Source organism: Poecilia mexicana, unplaced genomic scaffold (assembly GCF_051168715.1).
Source record: "Poecilia mexicana isolate PSO_F unplaced genomic scaffold, ASM5116871v1 scaffold_6, whole genome shotgun sequence".
In the NCBI taxonomy this organism is placed as follows: Eukaryota; Metazoa; Chordata; class Actinopteri; order Cyprinodontiformes; family Poeciliidae; genus Poecilia; species Poecilia mexicana.
This window is the reverse complement of record NW_028263375.1, coordinates 10,530,637-10,540,732: the sequence shown is the minus strand read 5'-3', so window position 1 is coordinate 10,540,732 and position 10,096 is coordinate 10,530,637. Positions and strand designations below refer to the sequence as shown.

Sequence of the window (10,096 nt, the reverse complement as noted above, 5' to 3'; positions counted from 1 at the left end):
CATTTGTGGGAGGGAAGGAAAAAAAAGAAGACAACAGCTGCAGCACTAACTGAGACTAAAAGAGGAAATGGAGCTCCACAGATGTATTTACAGCATGTCTGTACTGTTGCATTAATCTGCTGCTGTTCCCAGGTGAACCATTCATCACGGGAGTCTGAGGGACAGAATGAGTGTGTGTGCCGGAGGAGCACATCTGGGGCAAAGCTGCGTGAGACCTGATGTCTTTTGGCACCAGCGCTGACACGAGTTATCCATCTGTTTGGCCCATCCGCGAGCAGAGTTGGACCACTGTCCTGGATGGTAGGAGATCTGACAGCAGGCGAAGCTCCTAAAAAGGAAGAGCAGGCCGGCCAAGGCGCGCTCTCTGTAAATATCCCTCAGGTCTGAGAAAGGCATAGGAAGGGAGCTGGGGAGGAAGAGGGAAGCGGATGGATTGCAGCCTTATATGGACAAAGCGCTGCTTTTCCCAGGGTTTGTGGCTCTGACAGCCGGCATGATGCCAGATGCTGCGCAAAATGGCTCCCTGGTGCCACCAAGAGGTTCGGCTGATGTAATGCTCTGGTCCAGCTGGGAAAATGTATCTATAGGACTGTCATTTTTATACAGATGGGCTGTCCTGTAGTCATAAAGACCTAATATAAACAAAAAAGTTGGATTATGTTTTAGTGCCTCAGGCAGACACTTGCAAATCACTCCAGCTGTTTTGCAGAGTTATAGCGTTATACGCCATGCTTCATTTTTATTTTCACCTCGGCTGAAGACGTGCAAGAAATTACCCTTTATGGCAGCAGCATAATCTGACAAGATTTATTTATATAGCTCAAACTGGATAAATGCTTCACAAGGTAAATGCAACTAAAATGCATAACACTGGAACAATCAACTATAAAAAGCATTAAGAATACAAGAACAACTAAACAGCTGTAAGATAAAATATTTGGGCTAACATGCTAAATGTTGGGTCATAAAAGTGAGTCTTTAAGAATGATTAGAAATGTCCTAATGTTCCTAATTTGCAGATCTAAAGTCTGGGACCCACCTCAGGAAAAGCTCTGTCACCTTGGGGGCTTAAGTTCAGACTTAGACCTGGAAATGGATAACAATAGTTTTCAAAGTTCTTGGTTCCTCATAGGAAATCATTTTGTTAGAGGTGATAACAGGAAAAATCGCTTTTCATTCTGCCATAACAACAGTAAATGTGTGGAGTTTGCTAAACAGGTCTGCACAAGATATTCTGACGTAATTTGGAGTTTCAAAAAACTTGCAGTTTTGCATGCATTCTCTTTACCATATCAGCAGGAAACATTAAAACCTGTAGCAGGATGTATGTGAAAGCACCACCTTTCTCTACATTTGTGCGCTTGACCTGGAATTTGATGAGAGTGTTCAAAATATATGAAAAAACCTTGATCAAACCCACCCCGACCCGCTTCCTCAGTTTCAAATCTTTGCATTCTCTACGACTGCCAAACTCTGTTAGTCCAGACAGTGTACAAAACAAAGTAGCGGCAGCCATTAAGGCCTTCAAAGCCACTAATTAGCTGCAGACAGGAGAGATTATTTAGTTCAGACTGAGTGACGAGATGAAAACATAAACACTCTTAGTGAGACCTGCAGAGTATTTCTGCTGCCTCTGCCAAGTTATGCCATCCTGCTGCTCAAACTGTAAACACACACGCACACACGCGCGCACACACACACACACACACACGCACACGCACACACACACACACACACACACAGAAAGCAGCCTTTTAAGCTCACGACACAGTTGGAGTCCAGAGAAGCCATGAAAGGAGGACATTTGAATAAAATCTATGTACACTTTTGAGTCCCTGCTGCACAGCCGGACCTGGTTGGGACTGATATTCACCCTCCATGTTAAGTCCATGCCAGGTTTTTCAGTAGACCAAAACTATGTCCAGATTTTCCCTGCAGCACAAAAACAGAAGAGGGGCCTCCTCTTTCTGCAGACATAAAACAAACTTGGATCCACTTTATGAACATCTCTGCACTGCTTTTCTTTGTGTCTGTAAAAGCTGAGAGAAATCAGAGCACACAGGAAGCATCCTGCAACTCATCATGTAAAGAATAGACGGTTCGGGAACTTCTTCAGGTTGTTTTGCCTTTTTTTAAAAAAATCTGCATTCCTCTTTGTGTAAGAAACAGATCCTTCTTCCTGTTTATGTGAAAATGAAACAATGCAACTTTGCTGATGTACTCTGTTTAGAATAGCTAGATCACTGAGCTGTGAAGAATGTCTTCAAGCTAATTTACAGATACTCTTTAACCTTTTTCTGCTTTTGCTTATTGCTTAGTCTGCATCTCATTCTATGCAATTCATGAAAGCACATGACTGACGTTTACATCTGGTCATCTTTTGATATTGAAAGGGTCAAAGTTCACGTCCTCTGATTGATCTGGTGTCTTCTTGCTTTACGAGCTTGAAGCAAATAAATACTTGAACATTTCAGAACATCTAACAAAATGTAGGCAAAGATAATCATACAAAAAAGCTAAGATATACAAAAAGCAGTTATTAAATTCTTATTTAATTCATTTAGGTAAGATGATGAAAAAATGTAATTGGCATAAATCAGTTTAGAAAGGTTTAAAACATATTTTCTAAGGTTTTGGGATTCCAGTAAACTACAGTGTGAAGACAACATGGATCAGTGATGAACATTCCCAGGATTCCCAGAAGAAGCTAGAACAACATTTTAAGCTCTGCAGGCTCAGGATCAGTGTTTGTGATTCAACATAAAAAAAACATAGACACACAAAATTGACATCCAATCGCAGAGGTCAATTCAATTCAGTGCATTTATGTGACGCCAATTCACAACAAACATTGTCTAAAGGCGATTTACAAAAAAAAAATCATCTCAATTCAATCTAGGCCAAAAACAACTCAAGGGTTTTTTTCCCCCCCTCATGAAATACCCAGATCAACTTTATTGACTTAGGTTTTCAAAGTTTTTAAGTCCCCACGGCATACAAAGTATAAATGTTTTAAGGAAATAATAAAGGACGATGGACCACATGTACATTTATGTGCAGCAGCAGGAAAATGTTATTTATGTCTTGATGATCCTCAAGTCCCTTGAGGAAAATAATCTGTGGACAAAGAAGACAAAAGTGGAACCTTTAAATAGTGTGCATTTAGTGTAAAACAATCTAGAATTTGAGATTAAAAAAAATGCTGACTATCTAGCATGGTGGTAGAGATTAGATGGTTTGACACCACAAAAGAAGAATGTCTGGTGATCAATTTGTGACCTTTAGCTCAAAGTCACCTGAGTTGGACAACAGAGCACACCAGCAAAACCACTTCTGACTGGCTGAAAAGATAAATAAATTAAAGTCAAAGTCGGATACTGTGGTCTGACCTCCAGTGTAACTAAATTAAAACAATTTGTGTCAAAGAGTGTCCCATCTTTTTCCCCGACAGTAACTTATTGTTAATTATCTTAAAAACGAATGCTCAACCATTTATCAGGTCTATGTGACAGTTAATCTTTCACATCTAGCCTGGTTTCGTTTTAGTTTTCCCCGTTTATAAGTGAAGTCATCATTTGAAAGCAGTGTTTTGAATTTATTCGCATTTTGTTAAAATTTGTTTGTTCTTAAACATTTAGGTACAAAAAAAAAATGAATAAACAAATTTAAACAGAAACTGAACAGAAACAGCCTTTATTGTCCCACAAAGATTAAATTCAGGTTCACACAATAAACGTTCTTAAAACTGTTGGAAAAAATAAAAAAGACAGCAATCATAGTAATAATCACATTACACTGTGCAGTTATTACGAAGGAAAATATCGGACTTGCAAACCAATGGATGTGCAACTGAGTCGAATGACTTTTCCAAAACTGTACATGATGTGCATTAAACACTGAAAAGAGCTGAACTATTTGCAATACTGTATGTAAAACCTGCAAGTTGGAAAATACTTTTCAACCTAACTGCACACATGTCAGTCATAATGATTTTAACTGTGGTTTCTTTAGATAAAATCATTCTGCGTCGCTTTCGTTAAGTGACTGTGAGAGGCTGATCTTCACAGCATGTCTTGTGACTCGGACCCTTACGTCTTCACCACCGACGCTCTTCCCAACGACCCCCGTTTCCTCCCTCCTCTTGCAAATGGGCTCCTGGGCTGGAAGGTGTTCGACAGCATCATGCACATGGGTGGTGTTTACAACGGGGAGGCTGGAGATTGCCACAGAGCTGACATCCCCTGCCCTCTGGCTGCGAAGATTGAGACAGAAGAACCTGCCCAGCACAACTACACCCTGGACACCCACACAGGTAGCCTCTACGGGAGTGAGTGATGCTGTTTGTTTCTTTTTTTTTTTTATGTTTTCCTCCCATCTTCAGGTATTTTCTCCCACACTCTGAGCTCAGCCAGTGTGACTGCCTCGCAGTCTCTATACTGTCACCGTTTTTACGCCAACATCCTGGTGATGGAGGTTCTGTTGGAGCGCCGGGTGACCTCAGAGGAGCCAGTTGTGGTTAATCTGGTCAGTTCATTCGACCCTCACAGCAAAGACATCCAGTTTGAGTCTTCTCCTGACTACAAAGGTGGAAGGTGAGGCTTTCAGCATGTTTTTACTCCGTAGCAGTGGCTGTTGTTTGTATGAACTTAACATTATTTACTCAGTTGCATTTACTTGAAGAATTTTTTCAAAAATATGTAGCAATCAAAATATTGCTGGACTCAGACACACACTTTTGTTAAAGTTTCTAAAGTTTTATATTGAAATAAATTAATTTGGAAATTATTTTTGCCTGATTTTGTCATTTTATGTTATCATTTATATGAACTCTTTTCATTTTGGTCTTTAAAACACCAAAATTTCTACATAATTTTACATTTTGGTCATCTGATGATGTCATTATAAGTATTAAATTATTGATGTTTTGACCAGTTACTCAGTAACTGAGTAGACCTTTTTACCAAATACATTTTTTACTTTTAAGTAATATCTTGGACGCCTTACATTTTACTCTTACTTGAGTAAAAATATGTTGAAGTAGTAAAATCTACCGACCTCTTGTTACACCAGCTCATCACAGGAAAACGTTCAAGTTGTTTTAGAAATGTTACGGTTCATACTGTCCCTCCAGGCATATTCAAGGGCAAACGGCGAAAGCTGAATTCCCAGGCGGTTCCTGTCCCACAGTCCACCTAATCTGGACCCCTGTGCCTTCCACTGTGTCACTGCCACCGGAGCAAACAAAAGCTCGCTGGGGATTCATCCTGGTCGTGGCCAACAGCTTGGAAGCTGCCAAGTCCAGCTACGACGAGGGCCTGAACCTGATGGAGACTGGAAACCTGCGACCGTCTCACGAGAAGGCCTGGAAGGAGTTGTGGTTGCAGAGCAAGGTAGAGGTCACGGGATCTGAGACCCTCAGCAAAGCTGTTGTTGGCTGCATGTTCTACCTCCTGAGCGCCTTCCCGTCCATCCATGACACCTCCAGTTATTTCGGGGGGTTGAGTCCAGGTGGGCTCTCTAACGGCGGGGACGGCCAGGATTACTGGGGTCATGTTTTTTGGGATCAGGTGAAGCTCCAGAAAGTTGATTGCAGCTCGTTTATTTGCTATGCTGTCCATATCACACAGTGTACCTCTTTTTTTCTGACAGGATGTTTGGATGTATCCAGGGATAGCGCTGTTCTACCCGAAGCTCGCCCGATCCGTGCTGGAGTACAGAGTTGGGACGATAGACGGTGCCAAAGACAACGCCCAGAAGCAAGGCTACAAGGTACATTAATTAGGCAATGCTAAGCCTGGTGGGGGCACAAGTAAAGCCTGGCGGCCCACCAGGCTTATAATATACTGGGGGAAACCCTGCTTAAAATCTAACCTAAAACGTACAAAATAAAATACAACCAATGAGACATTTTTATTATTTACTTAGCTAACATGGAGAACGATGGAGTGAGAAATGGGAAAGGAAGTGAGGGAGGAAGGAAGGAAGAGCAGTAGGGAAGGAAGAAGGAGTAGAGAAGGGAGGACAAGTTTTGGAAAAATGAAAATTAGAGGGTGAGGAAAGACACAATATTTAGACAACCAGGTTGGAATAAAGTCAGACTCATTTTCTTTTTCATGTTCAGACAAGTTCAGACAAGGAAAACGCTGAAATCAAAGCTTTTCCAGGCAAAGGAATCCTGCTGAATGCGGCTCAGGTTCCAAGTTTCAACAGCGAAAAACAACAACATTGTCTGAGTCTTCTAAAGCACAGATGCTATCTTCCAGGGGCTGAAGTTCCCATGGGAGAGTGCTGTGTCAGGGAGAGAGGTGTGTCCGGATGACATTTATGGGCAACAAGAGATTCACATCAACGGAGATGTCACGCTGGCCTTCCAGCACTATCTCTACCTCACTGAGGTAACGACCACTTACCCCTACTTCCCATCACGTGTTCTGCCTCTGAGAAGTTGACTGAGCTGCTTGTTGCAGGATCTGTCCGTGTTCACGGAGGGAAAGGGAAGCGAGGTGATTTTTGGGGTGGCTGATTACTGGGTTTCCAGGGTAAAGTGGAACCCTGACGACCAGAAATATCACCTGTTGGGTAAGAATAAAGAAGCTACCTGCTGCATTTAAGAGGTCCAAACTACAGAAGCCCTGGCAATTTTGTGTTTGAATTATTATTTGGCATAACATTGCTTTAAAAGAATCAGAACTCAGGTTCAGTCACATCATCCAGTTACTTTAATGGTGAAGAATTTGTGAATGTGCACATCTACTTGAATGATAACCTAAATACATTGGACTAAAATCCAATGCAGAAACCTGTTCACTGCTACCCATCATGATTCATTTAAATTACAAGAATTTAAATTAATTACTTAATTAAGTAACTAAATGAAATTACTTTGAATTTTTCTGGCCCTTTGGATGCCTTTTTTTTATTTTTGTAGGTTTCGTAACTTGAAAAAATTGCAACTGAAAAACCCATTTTGCATGCATTAAAAGATTCAACTAAACATGTTATAGAAATATATGCTCATCACATTTTAATGTGCTTTGCATAAATTAATTGTTATATTTATAATACATTTAATGAATACTTGCAAAATTCTTCTCTTTTTTGCATGTAGGTGTTATGCCACCAGATGAATATTACTACAACGTCAACAACTCGGTGTACACCAACACAGTGGCCAAACTCAGGTATTTGTGTTAGAGTTTAGACATTATAAGAGACGGCACCGCCTGCATTCATTGGCACCCTGGTAAAAGCCTGCAGAAAGCTTTGTCTCAAATCTGAACATTAAAAAATATACGTATAATAAATTGGAGAAAAAAATAAGAAATATTAGTTATATTTAAAATTCCCTCAGTGATTCACTTCCCTGTAAAAGCTTCAAAGTGAAGTGTAGCTGAAACCTTTTTGTCATTTAAGCTTTGTTTTGATCAGAATCGTTTTAGTAATCCGTGATTTGCTGTTTCACTGGGTATAAATATGATGTGACAAATGAGTCAACGGATCAAAACGGGACAGAAAAATCAGGCAAATGTGTGTTTGTCTTCATAACTGAAAATTTCTGACAAGAAAAGTTGTTTCTACTGATTATGCTTCTGTAGCAAAATGGGGTTTCTTTTCACATGTTTACCAGGACAGTCAAAGAATATTGCTTTACGTTACAGATTAGGTCATGAATATTATTCGAAAAAGTAGTTTCTCCTCTCTTAGTCTGCAGTTTGCTGTCGAGTTGGCTGATTTTCTCCAACACTCAGCTCCAAAAGAGTGGCAGGAAGTGGCCGAGCGCATCGAAATACCTTTTGACCAAGAGTTGCAGTACCATCCTGAGTATGATGGCTACAGTAAAGGTTGAAGTTTGTGCCTCTCTCACACCAAACCAGGAAAAAAGGATCCAGAATTCAGAAAACATCCAAACCTTCTGCTGTTTGTCACACGCAGGTCAACCGGTGAAACAGGCGGACACAGTGATGCTGGGGTATCCTCTCGGCCTGCCAATGCCTCCGGAGGTTAGGAGGAATGACCTGGAAGCCTACGAGCCGGTCACAGACCCAAACGGACCGGCCATGACGTGGGTGAGTTAGGCTCAAGGAGTTCTATACGTTCAGCACATTTTACAAACTCCTTTACAAATATGAACAGTGTTTTGGAAAGGTATTCATAACTTTTGAACTTTTTCTTATTTTATTTTGGCACCTTCCAACCATAAACTTCAAGGTATTTTATTGGGATTAAACATGATAGACCAACAAAAAAATGATTTATGTTTTTGTTACATCTTTTCAGATTTTATACATCTGAAAGATGTAATGTCCATTTGTATTCAGCCCATAAATAAAATCATCTTCAACTAGTTACCTTCAAAAGTCCTTTTGCTAGTATTTAACTCTGTGTTAAAGAGACTCTCTTGTCAAAGACATAAGATAGTGAAAACAAAGGAACACATCAGACAGGTCAGGGAGAAACAAGGGATGGAGGTGAATGTAGGATAATCCTGAAAAAACAAGAGACTGTGGTGGAGGTTCTCCTTGAAGCATATCAATGATCCTAAACACACAACCAGAGCTGTAATGAAATGGGATATATACAAACATATTTGATGTTCTAGTTAAAGCGTTGACCTAAATTCAACTGGGAAATTCCGTGTCTGGATGTGCAAAACCAATGATCACATACGCCCAAACAGTTGTATTGGTTTGGGGTGTTGGTTATTATGTTTGTAAAAACTTTTTAAAATTTGTATATCGTTTTCTTTCCACTTAGAAAATATGCGTTACTTTATCTTGGCATTCAATATAAAATGCTTTAAAGTTTGTGGTTGTAAATGTTGAAAAATACGTGCACAACGTAGCGTTCTAAGTTGTGAACAAATGAATTTTCCTTTCCATCTGCAGGGTATGTTTGCAATAGGCTGGCTGGAGCTGGGCGAAGCTGAGAAAGCTCAACGCTTGCTTGAAAAGTGCTTCAAGAACATCCAGGGGCCATTTCAGGTACGCAGAGGGACTCACACGCCCCCGTTACACCAACAGTGATTCAGTGAATTCTTCATCACTTCTCTTCACAGGTATGGAGTGAATCATCAGATGGCTCTGGAGCGGTAAATTTCCTCACAGGTATGGGAGGATTCCTGCAGGCTGTGCTGTTTGGGTACACGGGTTTCAGGTCAGTTATTTATCCCTCCAATATGCTCAGAAGATCACATGTCTACTGACGGTGTTTGAAAGGCTTCACTGTTTTTTAGAGTTCAGAAAGAATGCTTGGCCTTCGCCCCGCTGCTTCCGGATGAGATCTGTGAACTGTGTGTCCGAGGCATCAACTACCTGGGCAATCAGATGGACTGGCTGCTCAGGAAAGATGATGTCTGCGTCATACTCAGAGAACAGACTGGCAGAGCTGGAAACACTAATCCTCATAAGCTGCAAGTTGTCCTGAAGGCATCAGGAGCTAAAATCCCTCTAAAGCCAGGTACCACACAAGCATTGACATGCAGCTACAGTTTGTGTCTCATTAAACAATCATTGAAGTTAGAAACATAAAATGTCTTTGTCTTTGAATACTACACATTCTGTCATTTCAGGACAGCCAGTCACTTTTCCTCGAGAAGCAGGCTGCATATGTAAAATGGATCCCCCGTCTTCCTGCTGGCCGCTTTGAAACACGAGCCTTGTCACTCCTCCTCCTCATTTTATTCACAGACAAATATGCAGTTGTTATATCTGTGATATGTTTTATGTGTTGAAATTTTCAACAATAAACAAAATTATTGGTAATATTATAAAGGAACAATAAAAGACCCTATTTTGGACCTTTTTTTTCCCTTTGTCACAAATGATCTTGCAAATGTCATGTTTAATTAAAAATAAACATGGAAACAGATTTTAATGTTGTTTCTTCAATTACACCTATGTTTAAAGATAGTTTTTTGTAATATTCATGAACAGAGATACACTGAGGATTAAAAAAATCCCAGCTGGGTAATTAAATATGGATTTCCACAGCAGTATTTCGCCAAAATAGATTTTTGAACGTGAACTGAAAAGAAAAAAACATGCCTCTTTTGTTTTGTATATTTATATTGATAACTCACAAGAGGCACAAGAATGAA

General features: G+C 40.3%; 1 protein-coding gene across 3 annotated transcripts; it reads left to right on the top strand.

Moving 5' to 3' along the window:
• Window positions 1–1,946: 1,946 nt before the first annotated feature.
• pgghg (protein-glucosylgalactosylhydroxylysine glucosidase) lies at window positions 1,947–9,867 on the top strand. Of its 3 annotated transcripts, none has more exons than XM_088006233.1 (14): window positions 1,947–2,116; window positions 4,068–4,312; window positions 4,382–4,592; window positions 5,132–5,567; window positions 5,650–5,769; window positions 6,264–6,395; window positions 6,468–6,579; window positions 7,109–7,181; window positions 7,705–7,841; window positions 7,933–8,066; window positions 8,886–8,981; window positions 9,056–9,153; window positions 9,233–9,456; window positions 9,569–9,867. In XM_088006233.1, the coding sequence occupies exons 2-14, from the start codon at window positions 4,069–4,071 to the stop codon at window positions 9,643–9,645; spliced, it is 2,094 nt and encodes a 697-aa protein (XP_087862359.1). In that variant the 5' UTR covers window positions 1,947–2,116; window position 4,068; the 3' UTR covers window positions 9,646–9,867. The 3 variants fall into 3 exon arrangements, with proteins under 3 accessions (XP_087862359.1, XP_014867650.2, XP_014867652.2); XM_015012164.2 differs by having other exon boundaries at window positions 4,012–4,312; XM_015012166.2 differs by having other exon boundaries at window positions 1,947–2,158; window positions 4,012–4,312.
• Window positions 9,868–10,096: the final 229 nt, after the last annotated feature.

Coding starts and splice junctions, on each gene's coding strand:
- pgghg (XM_088006233.1), top strand. CDS start 4,069: ATGTCTTGTGACTCGGACCCTTACGTCTTCACCACCGACGCTCTTCCC. Junction 6,580..7,108: donor CCAGAAATATCACCTGTTGG/GTAAGAATAAAG, acceptor TTTTGCATGTAG/GTGTTATGCCACCAGATGAA. Junction 9,457..9,568: donor TAAAATCCCTCTAAAGCCAG/GTACCACACAAG, acceptor CTGTCATTTCAG/GACAGCCAGTCACTTTTCCT.